The 23,159-nt window shown below is 45.0% G+C and overlaps 1 protein-coding gene across 6 annotated transcripts in view; it reads right to left on the minus strand.

Annotated features, from left to right (window-relative positions):
• HABP2 (hyaluronan binding protein 2) overlaps positions 1-23,159 on the minus strand; it is a 46,382-nt gene that overhangs the window by 15,661 nt on the left and 7,562 nt on the right. For all 6 annotated transcript variants that reach the window (XM_045025752.1, XM_045025749.1, XM_045025753.1 and 3 more), the window contains exons 2-6: positions 18,253-18,292; positions 6,693-6,812; positions 4,518-4,625; positions 3,634-3,750; positions 1,039-1,158 (exon numbers count right to left, since the gene is read on the minus strand). In XM_045025752.1, coding sequence (XP_044881687.1) covers positions 1,039-1,158; positions 3,634-3,750; positions 4,518-4,625; positions 6,693-6,812; positions 18,253-18,292 — 505 coding nt within the window. The remainder of the gene's footprint in view (positions 1-1,038; positions 1,159-3,633; positions 3,751-4,517; positions 4,626-6,692; positions 6,813-18,252; positions 18,293-23,159) is intronic.

A 23,159-nucleotide genomic window follows, 5' to 3' on the forward strand; every position in this document is an offset into this window, starting at 1 on the left:
CACTCCCAGGTTGAGACCTCATGCTCTAAACAGCTCAGCAAAGTAGAGTTGGAGAGCTTCCATTATTACAAAGTCAGCAACTGGTCAGAATCCATTCCTGTAGCAACCTGCCACTTGAGCCATGGACAGCAGAGGGTGCCAGCATGATGGACAGACCTGATCACAGAGTTGGTATCATGCTAGAAGGATGGACACACCGGCAAGAGGAAAGGGTTAAAGGTTAATGAAGGAATTATAGCATTGAGGAGTGCTCATGAGAAAGTTGTCCGTGTGCGTGGAGCTGGTCTGAAGCCTTTAATATACATATCGAGAGAAATTACGATTCCCGTGCTCCTATCCTTACAAATGTGTGCCCCTGCACCCTCATTCAGTCACACTCTTCTAGAAGTGGGTAATGGCTGGAGCACAGTTTCAGGAACATCAGAATGGGGAACCCTTTTGTGACATTTGGGGCTCACCCAGGCCAGTAAGGGGTTTGGTCACTATCGGCCTTGTAACCCTATGTGTCTTGTGGTGGGCTTTCTGGCTGTTGGGGTCAGAGTTCTGAACCAAAGCTTCACAGCCATAAGCCACTCAAAGGTTGCAAGGCAGACAGTGACCAAATGCCTTACTGGCCTGGGTGAACCCCCAAAACGTGTGGGTACATCCTGAAGGTGGCCCCAGAGAGACGAAATTGGGAAAGATTTTTTTTTGAAGAGGAAGGGAGATTGTACAGGAAAGTTCACAGGGGGGAGATAAAAGCCCTGGGAAACCTTACAAACAACTGGTTGTGTCTGCCCAATGTGCGGAGTTAATGTTGCTAAAACTTGAACGTCCCATTGCTAGTCACTTGGGGGGACAGAGAACCTACGATAGGTTAAAGAAGTCCTCTGAAACCTTCCTAAGCCCGGGATTACCCTGGATATGTGTTTGGGCTCCTGGTCTCAGAGCTGCGCTACTGAATCTGATTGCGGGCTTGGACCTTGCTTTGGACAAATGCAGCCTAATAATTACCTTCTTCCCACCCTTGGGGGAAAAAAATGGCAAATCTCTACATACCTATTTCACAGAACCTCCCTCTGAAGGGTTCAGCACACTGGCAGGAGAATTTTGATCTGATTCTCCGCTGTTGACAGACGCCTCCATTTTTACATGGGTTTGGTTTGCAAGCTGAAGATACTGTCAACATTTAAAGCATAAAACAGCACTATTATTCTGCTAGAAGCTGGCTGGCGGTAACTGACTCCCCTAAGGGACTTGGGGTACGTCTACACTATGGGATTATTCCGATTTTACATAAACCGGTTTAGTAAAACAGATTGTATAAAATCGAGTGCACACGGCCACACTAAGCACATTAAATCGGTGGTGTGCGTCCACAGTCCGAGGCTAGCATCGATTTCTGGAGTGTTGCACTGTGGGTAGCTATTCTGTAGCTATCCCATAGTTCCCGCAGTCTCCCCCGCCCCTTGGAATTCTGAGTTGAGATCCCAGTGCCTGATGGGACAAAAATCATTGTCGTGGGTGGTTCTGGGTAAATGTCGTCAGTCATTCCTTCCTCCGGGAAAGCAATGGCAGGCAATCATTTCGCGCCCTTTTTCCCTGGATTGCCCTGGCAGACGCCATATCATGGCAACCATGGAGCCTGTTTTGCCTCTTGTCACTGTCACCGTATGTGTACTAGATGCCGCTGACAGAGGCGATTCAGCAGCGCTACACAGCAGCATTCATTTGCTTTTGCATGATAGCAGAGATGGTTATCAACCGTTCTGTACCATCTACCATGCCATTGTAAATTGGCAATGAGATGATGGTTACCCGTCCTTTTGTGCTATACCATCTGCTGCTGTCATAGGTGCCCCTGGCTGAGATCGGCCGGGGGCGCAAAAGACAAAAATGGGAATGACTCCCCAAGTCAATCTCTCCTTTATGGTATCTAAAAATAGAATCAGTCCTGCCTAGAATATGGGGCAAGTGTACTAGAGAACCAGTGTATCAGAGAACCAGAGAGCACAGCCGCTCCGTGTCAGATCCCGCAGAAATGATGAGCTGTATGCCATTCACAGGGGGTGCCCCTGCAACAACCCCACCTGTTGATTCCCTCCTCCCCCAGCCTTCCTGGGCTACCGTTGCAGTGTCCCCCATTTGTGTGATGAAGTAATAAAGAATGCAGGAATAAGAAACAGTGACTTGTTAGTGAGATATGAGGGGAAGGCAGCCTCCAGCTGCTATGATAGTCCAGACAGGACATTAAGCAGTGTGGGGGAGAGGAGCCCAGCATCCCGCTGCTATGATAGTCCAGGCAGAACAGAATCTTTTCTTTACACATGAAAGGCGGGGACTGATGGAGCTCAGCTCCCTGTTGCTATGATGAAGATGGTTACCAGCCATACTGTACCATCTACTGGGAATGATCAGGAGTTTTTTACCCAGGCGCTCCCAGCCGACCTCACCGGAGGCCAGCCAGGAGCACTCACGGGCTGATGATGAGGATGGATACCAGTCCTTTTGTACTGCACCATCTGCCACAAGACTGATGATGATGATGGATATCAGCCATATTGTACCATCAGCCACCCATGAAAGGGGGGCGAGGATGCTGCCGTTGACTGCTGCAGCATCGCGTCTATCAGCAGCATTCAGTAGACATAGGGTGACATTTAAAAGAGTCAAGAGAGGATTTTTTCCCTTTTACTTCTGAGGGTGGTGGGGGTTGCTGAGGGGGGTAAATTGACGAGCTATGCCCTGAACCACCGCGGACAATGTGTTTGACACTACAGGCATTGGGAGCTCAGCCAAGAATGCAAATGCTTTTCGGAGACTGCAGGAACTGTGGGATAGCTTGAGTCCTCAGTCCCCCCTCCCTCCCTCCATGAGCATCTTTGGCTTTCCGTTACGCTTGTCACGCAGCAGTGTGCTGAGTCCCTGCTGTGGCCTCTGTCTGGAGATTTTTTAAAAATGCTTTGGAATTTCGTCTTCTGTAACGGAGCTCTGATAGAACAGATTTGCCTGCCCATACAGCAGGTACGGTCCATGCTGGAGCTCTTTTTGGATTTTGATTTGGGACTGCATCACCACACGTGCTGATCGGAGCTCCACGCTGGGCAAACAGGAAATGATATTCAAAAGTTCACAGGGCTTTTCCTGTCTACCTGGCCACTGCATCCGAGTTCTGATTGCTGTCCAGAGCGGTCAGTGGTGCACTGTGGGATACCGCCCGGAGGCCAATACCGTCGATTTGCGGCCACACTAACCCTAATCCGATATGGTAATACCGATATTAGCGGTACTCCTCTCGTTGGGGAGGAGTACAGAAACCGGTTTACAGAGCCCTTTATATCGATATAAAGGGCCTCTTAGTGTGGACGGGTGTGGCGTTAAATCGGTTTAACGCTCCTAAAACCGGTTTAAACGCATAGTGTAGACCAGGCCTTACTCCCCTAGCTGGGAGATACTCATCCTTGGTGGGTCCGTCACAGAGCGGATGCGTAACACATACTATTCAATGGGAAACATAGGCTTTCCCGAGCACTATCCGGCCAGATTGACTCTGCCTGGAGAGACCTCCTCTCTGGGGTGAGCAGGAAGTGCAGGCTCCATGCTCACTTACTGAACACACAAACATGTAGGATTTTTTTCTGATGTTGTTCTCACCTTTGTTGCAGTATGGTGGCTTGTAGGGATGTCTACAAGTGCACTGAGAATAAGGTGGAGTTAGCATTATAAGGCAGTCTCCTTTACTACAGCTATTCCTCTCACACACGTTTTTCACTGCGGTGGAGCCAGATAAAACAGAAAAGCAAGATAAGATTAATTGCTCACATTTTATACATGTATTCACTGAACAGGTGCTGAGTCCCATAGACACCAGGCTAGACGTACTTTCAATTGAATCTCTCGTGCCATATTTAGCTTTGGCTTTGGGTGCTACTGCCTGGTAAGCATCTAACCTCAAAACTAGAGTCGTGCAGAAATGGAATTTTCCTTCCTGTGACAAATTTCAAAACTAGGATTTCTTTTTCCATTCGGAATCGGAACAACAACAACAAAATTAATCTTGAAATTTTTCATGGGAAGAAAAGGGTACAAAAAATCCATTTCAGAAGAACTGAAATGGAATTTTGTGGCTTACCAGCTGCCTGCCTGGGAGCCTGAGGAACTGGCCAGTTACCAAACCACCCTGGGGAACCTAGAAACCTGGGCTCCCCAGCAACTTGCCAGGTGGTAAGCCAAGAAGCCCTGCCAAGAAGTCATGAGGGTGAGTGAGCTAGCAAGAAACCAGGAAGCCTGCCTGCCTACCTGCCTGCTTTCCACTGGAAAGTTTTGCTGGAATCGACACATTCCCCTAGAACATTTCAACAACGAATTGTCGACCAGCTCTAGTCAAAACCTGACTCACATTTACCAGTTCCTTTGGATTATTTCACAAACAGATGCTTTCTAAGAAGTGAATCAAAGGCAATGTATTTTTCTTGAGCTTTTTGGCTAGAGTTTTTTCCTCCCCTTAATAGTAATGAAATTATGAAAGCAGCACCTACCTTTCTCACACCTAGTTCCGGCATACGGCATAGGGCAGAGGCAGGTGCAGCGATTTCTATTTCTTTTGCACTCACCATTGTTCTTGCAAGGCTTGGACGAGCATGGATCTACCAGGAGAGCATGGAGACTTTTTATTTACACCCTACAGTATCGACTTTTTGCTAGGCTCTTAGCTTGACGTTGCCAGAAGAGTCTCAACGATCTCATGTGTTTAGATAATAGTTTCTGGATCATGTTCATCTGAGCTTAATATGGTTTCAGGTGGAACCCCAGGTCAGATCACCCCCAAAATGTGACCCTGATCTAAAGTTGACAGGTTCCCCCTTCCAGAGCAATCTGATGCTGTCTTCCTAAGCACAGAAACATGCCTAACAACAGTTAGCCAGTCAGCACCGAACCAGGTTCTGCGCCGCTCACTCAGGGCAAAACTTCCATTGTAATTAATGGGGGTTTCACCTGAATAAGGCCTGCGGGACCAGATGCATTAGGAACCAGAGATGACCCCAAGCTAATGAGTTTGGCTCCAGGTATGAAGGACTTCACTAAAGCGTGCAAGTGTTTGGGCACTAGAAGCAATGTAGTAGTTAGATTCCCCTGCAGATATCATATATCACCTCTGTGATTTCTTCAGTGACTGGTCTCACCCCATCCCCCCAGCAGCAGGAATTTGGGTGTGGGGGGGACTCAGGGCTGGGAACTGGGGTACGGGGTGGTGCTTACCTGGGGTGGGGGTTCCCAGAAGGATGACAGGAACTCCCCTCCCTCAGCTCCTAGCTCCAGATGCTGGGGCTGCCTGCAGGCACCGCCTTTGCAGCTCCCATTGGCCGCGGTTCCTAGCCAATGGAAGTTGCAGAACCGGGGCTTGGGGCAAAGCAGAGGCAGCATGTCGAGTGGGGAGCTAGGAGCTGGGGTCGCTGCTTCCAGGAGCCTGCCCCAGCTCCCCCACCCCACCAACACCCGTGACGCCCCCCCCCAGCTACGAAGCTCCCCCAGGGCACACCTCCCCCAGCATCTGCAATCCCCTGGGCCACAACCCCCCCAATACCCGTGCCCACCCAGCTGCGACTTCCTTCCCTAGCACCCGCGGCACCTCCCCAGGTCACGCCCCCCCAGCACCTGTGGTGCCCCCAGGGCTGCCCTCCTGAGCTGCCCCCACCACCAAGTTTTAGTCAGGGGTATATAGTACAAGTCACAGACAGGTCACGGGCCGTGAATTTTTGTTTACTGCCCATGACCTGTCCGTGACTTTTACTAAAAACACCTGCGACTAAAACGTAGCCATTAATCATTATTATTTACTATTTCCTCAGAAGGACCCCACTGAGCTAGGTCCTGCATAAACTTATTCTCACCTAAATTACTGTGCACTGTGGAAAAGAACGGGTTAGAGAGAAAGGCGTGCCAGACCTCTGGGTAGATGGGCGAAGGAGGGGTTGCTCTCTTTCTGCCTCTGACCCTGGGGATATCTGGGAGCTCTTTAGGTTTCTGGTGTAGGCCTCAGTGCAGCTTTAAACTGCACCCGGTTGGCTATAGGTCCCCAGGGGCTATCCACCAGCAGAGGATCACTAGAGTGAAGTTTGCTGAAGCCACAAACCCAGGTGGTGGGAGGGGAAGCCAACAGCTCATGGCTCAAAGCTGGCAAACCCAGCTCTGCCCCACCTCCTTTTCCCCTAAGCAAGGAGAATTTCCCACCTTTCTGCTCCTGAAGTGGTGCCAAGCAGCTGGCTCAAGGCACTTTCTCGCTATACTGAAGTTTGATAAAATAGAAAATAATGTGTGACTAAGAAAAAAAAATCTGCTTTACATTTGGTTACAGAACATACATTCCATGAAAGCAGCAATTACATCTCACAGTGTCTATAGACAAATAAGCTGGGGCTTTTTGTAATAGCAATCAGAAATGTTCTGCATGATCAGAATCCGTTCTGCGAAACCAAGAGATAAAACACGGGCTCCTTACAAGAGGAATACAAAGGAGAACATTGCCGGCAAACCCTCCTAACTAATTCCTTTGATGCAGACGTGTTGAGAGGACGCTGGCGGATAAGGTAAGATGGGGAGTGAGACAATAAGATTTGCCACACTTAGAACTGGAATGGTGGGTTGGGGTTTTCTACCCCGACACCTTCCAACATACTTTAAAAATGTTGCATTGCTAACACCTATTTTAATACCGTTGTAGCCAAAGTATTCGTAGAACCAGTCGGGATATGTGAGGTATTCTCTGTCTGTGGTGGGGGTGCTCTCTTCTGGCGGGACATGCTCATCATAGTATTCATAGTAATCCGTCCTGTCTATAGGAGCATGGAAGGAAAGAGGAGAAAATATTATTAAAGGAAAGATAGTGTTGTAAAATATCCGTTCTCCGGGGTTGCCACTCTGCAGCACACCGGGGCCGTTTGGGGTGTCATGACAGCAGTGGGCATCGCATATAGATCTTCCTGATCCTATAAAAGTAAAAGTAGTCAAGTACGTCAGCCCCCATTTTTTCATGGTCTCTGTATATGTATATTTTCCTACTGTGTTTTCCACTGCATGTATCTGATGAAGTGGGTTTTATGCCCAAATAAATTTGTTAGTCTCTAAGGTGCCACAAGTACGCCTCGTTCTTTTTGGTGATACAGACTAACACGGCTGCCACTCTGGAAGAAGTATTCTTTGTTAGCCTTGTGGCCTGTAACACATAAATGAACTGGTCTGAGGCTACCCAATAGACGGAAGTGGCGCTCCTGCACACACATATGTGCACGTGTGTGCGTGCGCGCACACACATATGCATACACACACACGGGAACATCTTGTTCACAATATTCTGGCTACCTTTCCTTCACTGCTTCACCTGCGAGGGCTGGAGTGAATCAGAAATCTGGATCAGCCAACAGTGCTAAGTCTCGCAGATCCCTAGACTGCTAGAATTGTAAGCCACTTCATGCCATGGTGCCGTTGAGAAGACTTTGTCCAGGATATTGTGAATCCATCCATTCACAGCATTGAAAATTGTCAGTGCCCCAATATAATTTGGGTGATACCACTGTTCTGTGGTTGTTTCGTATTTCATTGCACTATTTTGTACCCTCAGGATGGGATTCTTAGGTGCCCATCTCCCATTGAAGTCAATGGGTTTAGATGTCTAAATATCTTTGTGAATCACACCCTCAGTGCCTATAGACAGTCAGCTTCTCAGGTCCTGTTATTCATTTGCCTCCCCCCATCCCACCTTGTGACATATGACAATATCCTGGACCAAGAATTAAGTTTAATATCGTTGGGGCCCATTGTATTAAAAATGCAATTCTTTACATGTTATTATAAGATGGCTATGAGTTTTCAGAGCAGGGACTGTCTCTTACTATTTGTAGACAAAAAACCTATTACAATAGGGCCCTGATCCCAATTAGGGCTTTTTAACACCACTGGAAGACAAATAATAATTGTTCCTATCTTAGAGGGCAGTAAGAAAGAAGGTTCAGATGCCTAAAGGGTGCAACTAAGAGATTCTCATTTACTTTAATATTTATTATTTGCATTGTTGTAGTGCTGAGGACCCCACTCGTTGGCCAGGACACCATTTTGCTAGGAACTATGCAAACACAGGGCAAAAAGACAGTCTCTGCTTCTTTGAACGGGCCAGTAAGTTTCCAGCATTAATTTTAAATGACTGTATGTAAGTTAATATTGTGCAGTTGTGAATAGCCACATTACGCAGGTAGCAGCCTGGAGTGCACCCAAACACAGCTGGAATCAGCAGCGCTTCCAGCTTATGTTTTGCAGATGAAGAACCAATTAACTTGGGCCTCCCCATCTCTCCAGCAGGTGTCACTGCAGCCAGTCGGAGCCACTCTGATGAGTTTCAAAGGCAAGGTATGCTAATGAGCAGACTAAAATGCATACAGGGAAACTTTAAAAAAGCTCTCCTCTAGGGCTGGACCGATGGCCCTGCAGATAATGCTGTACCTTGAACTGATTATCGACTGCATTATCTTAGATTCCTCTCCTCATTCATTCGCTTGTAGCCTTTATCTTTACTCCTTCTTTGCTTCAGAAAAAATCTACTTTTGTACAATGGATGTTTTATATTTCATATTAAAATGGAAACGTCTTTTTCCCCCCTTCTTTTTTCTATGCACCAATCCTGGTTTCTTGGGGGGAAAAAAAGATTCACCTCATTTATCATTATGTCAAGTCAAGACTCCTTTTTCCTGGCTCATTATTTCTCAGGAGCTGAGTCTCCATGATATGAAAGTGCTGCAGGAGAGCACACCTGGTTGAGGAACATAAGGATCTGGCTGGAAGATAAAGCCATTGTCTTCAGCAAGCAAATAAAGTTTAAAGTGATGAAGTTAAAAAAGGAAAACAAGAAGAACGTCTGCCCAGAGTTCAGCCTTCAAGCTAACATTGTGCAGGAGGGAAGATATTGCAGGAGTTAGATTCTTCCCTGCCCTTCCCCCACCTCCACCAACTCCCTTTAATTATTAAATATCTTTCAGGAAAGGTGGCTTTGTTTCAATAGGCATCTTTAAGTAACTGCTGCGAAGGTCTGAGTAGCCAGATCCTAGCACATACTTTATATACAAGAAATGTATAAAAGGTCTATGCAGGGTTAATAAATGAGTAATAGATGCAATATCCTTCTGTCGTCTCTTGTCTTATACATCTTGGACTGCAACAAACTGGGTCTGGGACCATCTTTTTGTTCTGTGTCTGTACAGCTCCTTGCACAATGGAGGCCTGTGACATACCCAGGGTATAATCCACACTGATAAGTAGCTGAGTCACCCCTGCCCTGCAACCTTGAGCGCCTTACAATGCCTTGGCAAAAGATGTTCCCACCGGGGCTGCTAACAAGCAGCCGTCCAGCATGCAAGCCACAGCCTGAGTGTCTGCATGCAACTGTAGCCTGCCAGCCACACTTGGGTTATAGTCGGCTCTCACCAGCCATGGCTATATTGCAGGGTGACCCCAACACACTCCCAGTCCTATATTTCCCCCCAGAAATGTGTGTCCTGTGCTGCTTAGCCCTCTACTGGACAATACAAACGTATATAAAATCCGTCATTTTATTAATAGAACTCATGCACGCGCATCTTGTTACCCCAAACGGAGTTTCCCAAATGCTTCAATTCAAACACTGGATTAGACAAAACAATAAAAGAAATGTATTAACGGCAAAGAGATGGATTTTAAGTGAATACACACAATGAGGCATAAAAGTCAGAAATGGTTACAAGAAAAATAAAGACAAAACACAACTAGTGCCTAACAAACTATGTTAAATTCAAAGCAAAGTTTTTCTCACCATATGCTCTCAACAGTCTTGCTGGCCAAATTTCTTAGGTCAGGACCCCTTCTTTTGATTAATGGCTGCTTCCTTTGTTCCTTCTCATGCAGTGGACAGAAAGGGAGGGAGGTGTAGGGGTGCCTGCCCCTTCTTTTGATAGTCCTGTCTCTCTTTTGAGAAGTCTTTCCAACGGGGAAGCAAGGTGACAAGCACTCAGTGTGGAAGGGAACTCCATGCCGTTCCTTTGCTAAGATTTCTTTTTGCCCCGGCCCCCTTTCCTGCCAAAGAATGGCCATTTAGCAAGTAATGGCCCATCAGGAGTGTTTACACCTGGCTGAGATGTCAGCTTGCCCTTTATCTCCAAAAAACTGGACTCCCTAGACTTCTCTGTAGTCGTGATCTCAGCTTACGTTTACCATAGACAAGAAAGGGAAAGGGATGCAGATCGGAATAAGTAAAGAACACGTCTTCTGACCCAGGGGTTCTCAACGTTTTTTTTCCTGAGGCCCTCCCAACATGCTATCAAAACTCCATGGCCCAACTGTGCCACAACATCAGTTTTTCTGCACATAAAAGCCAGGGTCAGCATTAGCACATAACTAGCAGGGCACTTGCCCAGGGAGCCCTACAAAGCTAAATTACGCAGGCTTCAGCTTCAGTCCCGGGTGGCGGGGCTTTAGCTTTCTGCTCTGGCCCCCAGTGAGTCTAATACCAGCCTTGCTTGGCGGACTTCCTGAAACCTGCTCGCTGTTGGCAATTGAGAGCTGTTTGAATGAATGAATTGAAATCAGCAGGGCCTGATGCTATTCACCCAAGATACTGGAGATTATTAGCTGAAGAAATCTCAGAGCCGCTGGCAATATTTGCAAACTCATGGATGACAGGAGAGGTCCCAGAAGACCGGAGAAGGGCTAACATAGTGCTCCTCTTTTAAAACGGGGGGAAAGGAGGAGCCAGGGAACTATAGACCACTCAGCCTGACTTCAATACCTGGGAAGCTATTAGAGCAATGTATAAAAACATTCAGTTTGTGAATACATGGAGGATGAAGGGGTGATCACTAGCAGCCAGCATGGCTTTTCCAGGAGCAAATCATGCCAAGCCAGCTTCATTTCCTTCTTTGACAGGGTAACTGGTTTGGTGAATGGGGAAATGAGGTGGGCATAATATACCTGGATTTCAGCAAGGCTTTTGACACAGTCCCCCCGACATTCTGATAAGTAAACTGGAGAAATGCAGGCTTGGTGGGACTACCATTAGGTGGATACATAAGTGGTTAAACAACTGCAAAGAAAGAGTAACTATGACTGGAATGATGTGGGATTGGCGGGAGGTCTCAAGTGGGGTTCCACAGGGGTCTGTTCTCGGTCCACTGTTGTTTAACATCTTTATGAATGACTCGGGTGTAGAAATAGAGAGCATACGGATCAGATTTGCAGATGACACAAAGCTGGGAGGTGGGGGTTTTGCCAACGCTTTGGAAGCTAGAGCTAAAATTCAGAGGGATCTTGAGAAATTGGAGAACTGGGCTATAGACAACAAAATACTACAAAGACAAATGTAAGGTGCTACACTTAGGGAAGAAAAAACCAAATGCCCAAATGCAAAATGGGGGATAACTGGCTTGGCAGCAGCATGCTGAAAAGGAGCTGGGAGTTTTGGTGGCTTACAGTGTTAACAGGAGTCAGCAATGTGATGCAGTTGCAAAGAAGCAAATGCAAGTTTAGGTTGCATTAACACAGGCATAGCATGCAAGTCATGAGAGGTGACAGTACTGCTCTACTTGGCACTGGTTAGGCCTTAGCTGGATTACTGTCTCCAGTTTTGCTCACCAGAGTATAGAAAGGATGTGGACACCAATGTATAGAAAGGCGAGCAACAAAGATGATCAAAAGGATGGAATGCAAGCCATATGGGCAAAGGCTGAAGGAACTGGGTATGTTTAGTTTGGAAAAGAAGAGATTAAGGTGGGGATATGATAGTGGTCTTCAGATATTTGAAAGGCTGTCATAAAAAGATGGAGAAAAGTTGTCTCTTGCCACAGAGGGCAGGACAAGAGGCAACGGGTTCAAACTACAGCATAGCAGATTTAGATTCAATCTCAGGAAAATCTTCCCAACCGTAAGAACAGTAGGACAATGGAACAGATGCCTAGGGAGGTTATGGAAGCTCCTTCACTGGACATTTTCAAAAGGAGGCTGGATAGCATCTATCTTGGATAGTTTAGACACACAAATCCTGCATCTTGGCAGTGGGTTAGACTAGATAACCCTTGCAGTCCCTTCTAACCCTATGATTCTACAGTTTCACATATAATGCTGCTACCTGCATTTTGCCATGATATTATTGATCACCAAATTGTGAGTTTTTAAATGCTCTCTCACAAAACATACTCTGTACAACAATTATTACAATAGTGTGTGGGGTGCGGGCACAGGGATACATTCTGTCGCAGGGCCTGGTCCATGACGAGGGCTCCTAGGCACTACCACGATACAAAGAACATTACAATATAATAATAGTAACGTATAACATTGTGATAGAGAGGGTTAGAAGCACCTATTGACCTGTTCCATAGTACAAATCAATAACCTGAATGCGGAATGTCATCTATTACGCTTTTTAAATGGACCTTAACAGGTGGCAATATCATCAGCTACGTTATTTAACCTTTTATAAACATTATGGCCACTCATTAACAACTAACTAACCACTTGCTAATCACGTATTGACCCGTTATAAACTATTTATAGATGTGCCTTGAATATAAAGCATGGTCCCTATATTCAGCCATGCCAGGGGACAGAGAGTTTAACAGGGGACCTTTGGTGTTGGCCAGTAGACAGGTTCTGGGCACCTCCCAGACGTTACAGAAGGAATCCTCCCAACACCCCAGTCAGATAGGACTGTATCATTCCCATTTGACACACGATGAGCAGTGATATTAAGGCCTCAATTTTCAGAAAGGCTTAGCACACTGCAGCTATGTCTAGATTTTCAAAATCTCTGGATGCAGCAGCCTCTGTTGGGAACAACAAAGAATCCTCCCCATGCTGAGATCAATGGGAGCTGCGGGGCGCTAGACTCTTGAAAATCTGACCCCGTCCATGGGTGCAGAGAACTTTGGAATAGTTGGCCGTGCACTTGTGAAAACCTGCCTCTAAGCAACTTGCCCAACATTGCCAAAGAAGACTGGCAGTAGAACCCAGATCACCTAGGTCCCACTCCAGTGCCTTAACTACAAGTTCATTAAATTGAAGAAACTGCTACAGATTCCCTAGGGAGTCCATCTCATCTTTCATTTACCCAATACTCTGCCAGCTACATGTGACAAAAACGCCCCTCCCCCTCACACCCGGTTACATGACATTCCTGCATCAAACTAAGACTTGTTTTCCTCTTTATCATTGCCTCAGCATTAAATAACTATTTGGCTTCCACATCTCTTATTTAAGAAGTGTTCCCATTCCATTTTTTTAATTATTCATAACAAGCCATAGGTTTAGTAAAGCAAAAGCAACAGTTTTTTTTTTATCTGAGCACATAATTAATGCACAAAGTCTGAGACACTGGCTGATTTAAACATATTATTGAATCAGAGGGCTCGTTCTTTGTAAGTGCCGGGAAACCTTAACACGCTTAAAAAAGCAGTGATCTGACATTTGTCACTGAAATGTGACGATTACATGAAATTAAATTAGACATCCTGCATGCAAATTTTCAAAGAATAACTTTCCTCTGTGTAGTACAAACACACCCACCCCACCATAATTGATAGGCAGAGATTGACTTTTAAAGCTTCAAATCATCTTTGAGGTTTGGATGATCTTTTAAACTGCTCAAGCTTTCATCTCCAGGTTTTTTCATTACTGAGACCAGTCAATCAATTAGTGGATTTCTGATCAATATCCTCTTATTCATTAGCTTAATGGGCTCTGTTATCGAGAGAATATCTGTCCCAACACTGGCAGTCATGCTGTTTTGATCAGTGGATCGAGCCGTGACTAATGTTCCAAGTGGAAATGGGATGTCACTTGAGTGACATGGATTCCAGATGACAAACTTCCTCATAGATTTCTACCACAGCATCAGCAACCACCACCCATCCATTAAACTCTCTCTGGAACACTTCCTCACCAGCATCAACTTCCAAAATCAGCGTCAGCAATGGAACTCTACTGACAACAATATACAAGAAACCCACAGGTCACCACACCTACCTTCCTAGATCCAGGAACCACCCCAAACACACCAAGAAATCTGTTACCTACCGCCAGGTGATCAGATACCACAGAACAGGCTCTGAGGAGAAAGTCCGGATTATACAATTTATTTATTTATTTATTTGACGAAGTGGGTATTCACCCACGAAAGCTCATGCTCCAATACGTCTGTTAGTCTATTAGGTGCCACAGGATTCTTTGTTGCTTTTTACAGATTCAGACTAACATGGCTACCCCTCTGATACTATACAATTTAACACATTCAGAACTGACTCCACCAAACAAGGACACTCCACCACAGAGAATTTGATCACATCATGGAACAGGCCACCCAAATACCCCAAGAGAACCCTCTTCAGTACAGAAATAACACCTACCACCCCATACTGGAAGCCATATGGGGTATCATCAAACAACTACAACCCCTACTCAATGGGGACTCCATCCTGAAAGAAATCTTTCCTGAACTCCCTCTACTGGCCTTCAAACAACCCCCCAGCTTCACCAAACTCGTCATCAGAAGCAAGCTCCCCACAGACCAGGACCCACCAACGCAAAGCAGCACCAGACCCGGCCAGAACAAAAGATGCAAAACCCGCAGACATATCTCCACTGCTACAATGATCTACACCCTCCCCGAACACATCTTTCAAGATCCCTGGGTCCTACACATGCCTATCACAACATGTGTAAAACTCTAAAGCTTGTCTCTCTCAGCAGCAGAAGTAGGTCCAGTAAAAGATATTACCTCACCCAACTTGTCTCTCTAATGAATTGCACGGAAACTTTGCTGGGATGTAGGCACTGAGATGAGTGCCGGGCAAAGCAAAAGCTTATCGCAAATAAGAACCAAGGTAGCCACGTGCTTATCCAAACTTTATTCAAGTTCTCAGAAACTCTTGGGACTGCTTAACTGAGCTATTGATCTAGCTGGGATGGGCTTTCTTGCAAGGTTTCTGGCACTTTCTGTTTCCAGTTCTTCTGAAAATAACATGGAAAAAGCTACTCTCCTGGCCCCATTTTAGTCAATGGCAAAATTCCAAATGGAGCCCAGATTTCACCCAGGACATTTTGGCCCTTACACATCTGATCCTGGCTGGAAGTAGCTGCAACCTTGAAAAGCAATTGCCAAGGAAATAAAAATAATAAAATTAACCACACTTTTAAATACTTCCACCCTGGTGTCAATTGGGTCTGAATTTGAGTTTAATCTAGAGGCTTGGTGTGGGGGAGGGGGATGGAGGGGAAGTTCTGCTATTGAGGCCAATCCTGAAAACACTTATTGCAGAGCCTAGCGCTTAATACGGTGACTAGCCCCATTGGAGCTAATGTTGCTTCACTGTGGAAAGCCCTACACCCAGTATAGGGTGCATGATTGGACCCATAGGCTCTGCTTAGCACCATACAGCTAGATAGGTTTGCTATTCCTTCAACTTCCAACCAACACCAAAGATCATGCTCCAAACAGAGGCACTGGTACAGGAAGACAGAAGTGGCTAAAGAGCCATCTAGTTAGCTCCCAGGGTAAGTCCCATCACTAAACGTCATTATTCTTCTCAGGCCAGTTCAACCCATCAACACTAATTTCCACTTCTGCTCTGGGATGATATTAGACTCATAGAGTTTTAGGCCAGAAGGAACCACTAGATCATGTAGTCTGACCCCCTGTATATTGCAGGCTACCAACACCACCCAGCCCCAGCACTCTAAATCCTACAACCAAAATGAGCAACCAAAGCATTACAGCTCACAGGGAATGCATAGGAGGGACTGAGGTACACCAGTGTCTGAGGCCCCTGCAGTGTTTGGGAAATAATTAAGTGAGATATACCCAAGTGATCCACATCTACATGCTGCAGAAGAAAAACCCCGCCCCACCAGGCCACTGCCAATCTGCCTGAGAGAAAAACTCCTTTGTGACCTCACATATGACGATCAGTTAGACCCTGAGCATGTGAGCAAGAACCAGCCAGCCAAGCACCTGAGAGAGAGAGACTGCCTCGTGCCAACCTAAGAGATCTGTCCCACCCTGCCTCGCGTCCCATCTCTAGCCATGGCCATCGCTGATGCTTCAGAGGGAAGACATAAAAAACTCCTCCCAGAATATGATGATGATGGTGGACAGGGCCGGCTCCAGGCACCAGCCAACCAAGCACATGCTTGGGGCGGCACCTTGGGGCGGGGCGGTGCTTGGGTTTTTTTTTTTTGGTTCGTCGGGGCAGCGCTGGAGGGCTTTTTTTTTTGTTTCGGCGGTGCGGTGCTCGGGGGCGGGGCTTCAGGCGGCGCGCTGCTTGGAAGGAGGGCGGGGGCTTCGGGCGGCATGGTGCTTGGGCGGTGAGGTGCTCGGGGGTGGGGCTTCGGGCGGGTGGGGGCTTGGAGCGGTGCTGGGGGGGCGGGGGCTGGCACGGTGCTGGGAGCGGGGGGCTTCGGGCGGTGCGGCACTCGGAGGGGCGGGGCTTCGGGCGGCACGGCGCTGGGGGGCAGGGGCTTGTGCGGTGCTCGGGGGCGGGGCTTTGGGCGGCATGGCGCTGGGGGGGTTCGGCTGCAGAGCACTCACGGGGGGTGTATGGCAGGGCAGCACTCTTCTTTTTCACTTGGGGTGACAAAAAAGTTAGAGCTGGCCCTGATGGTGGAGGGTGGGGGGAATCCCTTCCTGATCCCTGCTCGTGGCCAGCTGAAACCCTGCAGCATGAGCTGTAGGAACATAAGACTTAAACTGAAAATGATCCCCAGGGCTGTTCACCATCACAAGCAACCCCTGTCATACAATCACATTCATAAATTTGCCCAGCTCTCATTTACAACTAATTAAGTTATTTGCCCCCAAAATTCCTATTGGGAGGCTGTTCCAGAACCTCACCCCTCTGTGGTTAGAAACCTTTTTCTAATTTCCAGCCTGAATTTGTTCTTCTGCCATCACTGCCCATTAACTTAAATAGCTCTTCATCCTCCCTGATATTTATAAAGAGCAATCATATTCCCTCTCAGCCTTCTTTTTGCTAAACCAAACAAGCCAAGCTCTTCCAGTTTCCTCTCATACAACAGTAGCTCTTCTCTGTACCTGTTCCAGTTTACATTTATGTTTCTTGAACATGGGTGACCAGAACTGTGCACAGTATTCCAGATGAGGTCTTCTTACCAGTGCCTTGTACAATGGCATTAATACTTCTCTCTCTCTACTGGAAATGCCTTGCCTAATACATGCAAGGATCACATTTGGCTTTTGCACAGCTGCCTCACATTGATGGCTCATAGTCACGTTGCCATCAACCCACACACCGAGGTCTCTCTCCTCCTCTGCTGCTTCCAGCTGATAAGCCCCCACCTTGTAGCAGAAATTCTTATTATTAGACCCTAAGTGCATGACCTTGAAATTTGTACTGTTGAATTTCAGCCCATTTCTATCATTCCTGGCTTCAAGTTCATCCAGCTCTCCCTGTATAATATTCCAATCCTCCTCTATATTGACCATGCCTCCTACCTTGTCATTACTAGCAAATTTCATTAGCTTCTTTCCGTGCCAAGGGTCATTAACAGAAATATTGAATAAGGTTGGTCCTAAGACTGATTCTTGAGCACGTTAAATTTTTTGCAATTAGTTTTAAATATTTTGCTAACCCCTATGCAACTGGATTATTTGGTAGTCCATATAATATTGCCATATAAGTAGCTCTCAGGCTGTATATCCTGATTTTCTCAAGCAGTGATGCCATTAAACTAAAGTGATGGTTATTATTTGTGGGATTTTGAGAACATTATGATGAGTGACTTATAAATTAAAATGTTAAGCTTGTATCAAACTTTTTAGGGCAGGACCCTGTTATCATGAATAAAACATGGAAGTTAGAAGTGGAAAATATCAGTTTGATCATATAGGCTACAATCTGATTTACACCTTACACAATCCCAATGAATCGGATGGTACAGGGAGTAAATCAGGGCATGATTTGACCCGAGACCTATGCAATTATATGGCCAAATGCTCAGAGAAGCCAAATTATAACCTCAAATGCTCACATAAAATGACAATTCAAATTGTGTTCTGAGAACTCTAGCAACAGAAATTACACTTGCATTGTGTGCAATTGAAATAATACAGACCCACATGAGTAGTCTCATTGCAGTAGGTAGGACCTGAATTCAGATATGTGCTAAGTATCTTGCTGAATCAAGTACACAATCACGAAAATAATATACGGAGACCATTTTATGAAAGAAATCAGAACCACTTACCTGTCTGCAAGTCAACTAGTGAAGAGAAGAGGCTGGAAAGCTGCACAGAAGACAAAGAATGGCAGACTGGTAAGTTTTTGAATCCAAAACACAACAGGAGTTTAGTTTGAATGTATTTGCAGTTTCAGTTTCCCAAGAATTCTAATGAATGAAGCTGCTGCATTTTCAAAAGCACTCAGGACCCATTAGCTCCTATGTTCTCAAAAACACTTTTGAAAACTCACACACTTTATTGAAGTGCCTAAATAGGAATTGAGCCGTGAAAGTCCAGCTGATATTATGGATCTTGAGTAGAGCTTGGAGCGAACATGAGATTTTTTGGTTTGCTGGTAATTCCTTAAAATTACCAGCAAACCAAAGGCTCACAACAATGACAGGAGTTTGCATGGGCTTTCCAGAAATGCCTGTGTGGAAAGTCTCTACATGTTCAACCTCTCCTGCAGAGTTCTGTTCCTTCCTCCTTGGATCCCAGGCAGCATCTGAATGTGCAGCAAGGACAAATAATGGAGGAAGAAAGCTAAGCAAACCTTTGGAAGTGTTTGAGTTTTAAGAGAAGGTTTGGCTGAAGAGGGTTTTATTGAATCCAAACTGGCACGAACATCCCTAGCAATGAGACACTAAATAGGCTTCAACCTGGCACCTCTTAGATCATAGAATCTCAGGGTTGGAAGGGACCTCAGGAGATCATCTAGTCCAACCCCCACATACAGTTACATTATATACAGGATTTTGTGGATGGGATACGAGTATACAGAATACTGAATAGTACAGAGAAGGTAGCTCTCCCTATTTCACAGTACAGGAGGGGTACAAATACGCCCAAAGCAACCTCATTTATGTATTCAAACTAGTATTCCCAGAATGATTTGGAGAGTTTCGGTTTTGCTTTTTTGCATTATTTACATGGTTCATTATCTATGCTTGATAGACAATTAACTGGTTAAATAATGCAGAAAACAACTTTCTGCGAATACAAACTTGAATATGTAAACTAGTTTGCTGTGGGTGTGTTTGTATCCCTCTTGTGTTTGAACCAGGAAGAACAGAAGCTCCAGATCCACCCATTCCATTGACTACAACGGGAACCTTAACAGAGCAGAGTTCCCCAGACCTCTCAGTAGAGCCTCCATACAGCTGCAATTAAATGAACCATCCAAGTATCTAACCAAATCATTTGCAACTAGGATGAAGCACATTCATGCAATTTTTTTCAGGTCAATGACTGGGGTGATGACAATTATAGGGTCATAAATGCAATATACTAGGTATATATTAATCAGTGCAGGTAAAGGTTTCCCCAAGTCCCTTGCCAGAGCCCAGATCAGAGGAAATTGTACAAGCAAAATGCATCTGACCTCACCCTTTAAGATAATGTTCAAAATTGGGTATTGGGCTACACATTAGAGATGAGTCTAAATCAAAACCCTGAAACGGAACTTAATCCTGGTTGGCTAAATATACTAAACAAAAAGAAACAAGCAAAGAATGGTACAAAGCAAAGCTACATTTACAGTCCCCTTCCCTCAAAAGTAAGAATCCTTCCCATCCTTTAGAGCTGTCTCTCTGCACTTAACCCAAATTCCCCACCTTGTCGGTTTCCATCATTCACTGCATTATCTGTCCAGCTGGGACTGCACATCACTGTTTGCGGGGCGCCTTGTCTGATTCAGCAAAGAATTAAAGCAGATGCTTAACTTTAAGCCTCGCTCCTGGACTAAAGCCTCTAGGTGCTGCTGCAATACTGTACAGACATTACGCCTGGTGCTAAGGAATTCATTTCTGGAGAGCCATATGGATTTCTACAGGGCTTTTCCATAAATGGCAGTATAGTCCATGTCTAAGGCTTTCTCTACACTAGAGAGGGTTTTGCCAGTATAAATATACCAGTGTAGCTATTCTGGCAAACCCTCCTAGTGGGCATCGAGTTTGCTCTGGCAAGGCAGTTCCACTTATGTGAGAGCTTTGCCACCAGGGCTATGTGGGTGAGGGTCGTGCTTTTCTCAGCATAGCTAGGCGGGTAAAACGTTTACATACCAGACCAGGCCGGTGAGTTAACCATTACTCTTCCCATCAGGAGCTTGTGTTACGTTTCCCCCTCCCTCAGTGCTACCTTTAATGACCCAGCCACCTTAGCACAACAAAGGAGAGAACTGGCCTCTCAGCTTTGAAATGCTTCCCCAACCCAAACCTTTTGAGTTTCAGTCATTACATTTGAGAACTCACCAAACCGTACTGGCTTAAAGGAATTTTCTCTTGCTTAATGGCACAAAGCTACATTTTGCCTGTTTTGCTTCGTGTACAAAACTTTCTGTAGCTCTCGTCTTTGGACGGCACAGATAGTGCAACCCTCCTCAGCCCCTAAGGTCTAGCCCTTGCTCTTGTTTTATCACCATGAGTTGCTGTGTGAAATCAGCAGGGTAGCCAAGTTTCCAAAATTCACAGAAATGCACAGTATCAAAGGCTAGGGCCGAGCCCTCTCTGTGTTTTACATGCTTGCACCTGGCATTGTTGCTATATTTCACGAGGCCACCAGAGGGGGCACTTGTTCTTCAGTGGAAGTATAAAAACAAGTCAGAAGCAGGATTCAAACAAAAGAAGTTGAAAAATAATAGATTCTGGGTTTTCTTTCACCAAGCACGATCATTTCTGCAGCTTGCCACGGATACTTCGTGTTCTCAAAAGAAAAAAAAATCGCTGAACGTGTGAATCCTGTTTGCATCAGGGCATTAGAGAGACAAAAGATGAAGCTAGAAGTCAGAGGCACCTCATTTTAATTCTTCAGTCTCATAACAAACAAAAGCCCTACAAAAATATTTAAGATAAAATGTATCTGGTTAATTTGCTGAGCCTGGAGTCACCGGTGCATTGGAAAAATGGCTGAAATGCAAAATGGCCAAACTTAGACTGGACTTTATAGCAATAAGTATAAGAATAAACAATTATCCAATGCTTCATTTCTCCAAAGCACTGACAAACATTAGCTCATTAATTAGACCTAGAACACAAAAGGAAGATGCTGCCAATGTTTGCTACTTTATATTTTTTCATTATAGGTGTTTATCATCTGTGGTCTAACTTCATGGACAGCAAAAGGATTCAGCTAGTTAAATGTAACCGACTGGACCTTGTAATGCCAGAACTGTGCACCTTGTGCACTGAAGCCCAAACCCTACAGCCCTTTTGCAGCCATTTAAGCCCATGGCAATTTTTCCTGAGAAAAGACTGCAGGATATGGCCTTAGTTGTAAGCAGGACTTGCCAATAAGCATCTGGCTGTTTGTTGCAAGTCCCTTTTCATGAAGCAAATTTACTCACTGATTTGCCAATGTTCACCCTCACGTGCTCAGAAATGGGTGTCCTTCCTTTGGAGCATCATGGGAACTGAGAAACTAGGCGCTAGGACTGGTTGAAAGTGGCTATATCCTCAGGTGATGGCTGGAAAAGAGCCTTTGAACCTCAGTCAGATGCAAGAAACACAATGGTACAAATAAATAAGGACTTGTTTAAATCTATCAGGAACAAATAAAATCCTAGCAATATTATAGCTCTGATTTTTGTTCCAGTTTACAGGGATGGTAACATTGTGCAGAAAAGAGAGAAATATTCCACAAATCTTTCTGTTCTGTGTTAGGAAAGAAGCAGAACAATGTAATATTTCACAGTGATAATGAAATGCTTTGTATTTCATCAGCAACTGGGGATGATGTTAAACAGCAACTATTGAAGTTAAACATTTTTAAAGTTGTAGGATGAGAACTTGCACCCAAGATTATTAATGGAACTGGAACTGAAGCAATAATGTTGATTTTTAAGAAATCTTGAAACACTAGCGAAGGTCCAGAGGACTGGAAAATGCCAATGTTGTACAAATATTTAAAAAGAGTAAATAGGATGACCTGGGAAACAAGAGGCATCGATCTCAGGCAAAATCATGGAAAGGCTGATATGGGCTGCAATCAGTAAAGAATTAAAAATGGACGTGTAATTAAAGCCAATCAACATGATTTTTTTGGAAAACAGATCTTGTCAAACAAACATGATGCTGTTTTTTAATGAGATCACAAGTTTAGTTGATAAAGGTAACTGCATTGACGTAATATACGACTACTGTAAGGCATTTGACTTCGTTCTGCATGACATTCTGATAAAAAATTAGATCTATATAAAATGAATGCAGTCCATAGTAAGTGGATTAAAAACTAGATCAGTAATAGATCTTAAACAGCAACTGTAAACAGAGAATTGTAATCCAGTGGGAGTGTTTCTATAAGGGTCCCACAGGGATCTGTTCTCGGACCAATACTGTTCATTATCTTAATCGCTGTGGAAGAAAATATAAAATCATTGCTAGTAAAATTTTCAGGTAACATAAAAATTGGTGGAATGGTAAATAATGAAGGGGATACGTCAGTTATACAGACTAACCCGGATTGCTTGGTAATAAGTTGGGCTTGTTTGAACAGCACGCTTTTTAACACAGCCAAATGCAAGGTTAGACATCTACAAATAAAAGAATGTAGGTCCTACTGTGAAAAGGAGTTAGCAATCATGGTAGATAACCAGCTGAACATGAGCTTCCAGTGCAAAGCTGTAGCTAAGAAGGTGAACATGGTCCTTGAATGTATAAGCAGGGAAATGTCAAGTAGTGTTAGGGAGGTACTATTACCTTTGCATACAGTATTAGTGAGACCATTACTGGAAGATTGTGTCCAGTTTGGTGTCAACATTTCTGAAATGATGTTGACACATTTGAAAGGGTTCAGAATGAATTGAGGTCTAGAAAAATACCTTATATTGAGAAACTTGAGAAGCTCAGTCTGATTAGGTGATCTAAGAGAAGTTTAAGAAGTGAGTTGATCATGGTCTACAAGTACATTGGGAAGAGATTTATGAGAGTAGACTACTCTT

The sequence above is a fragment of the Mauremys mutica genome, chromosome 7 (genome assembly GCF_020497125.1).
Source record: "Mauremys mutica isolate MM-2020 ecotype Southern chromosome 7, ASM2049712v1, whole genome shotgun sequence".
In the NCBI taxonomy this organism is placed as follows: Eukaryota; Metazoa; Chordata; order Testudines; family Geoemydidae; genus Mauremys; species Mauremys mutica.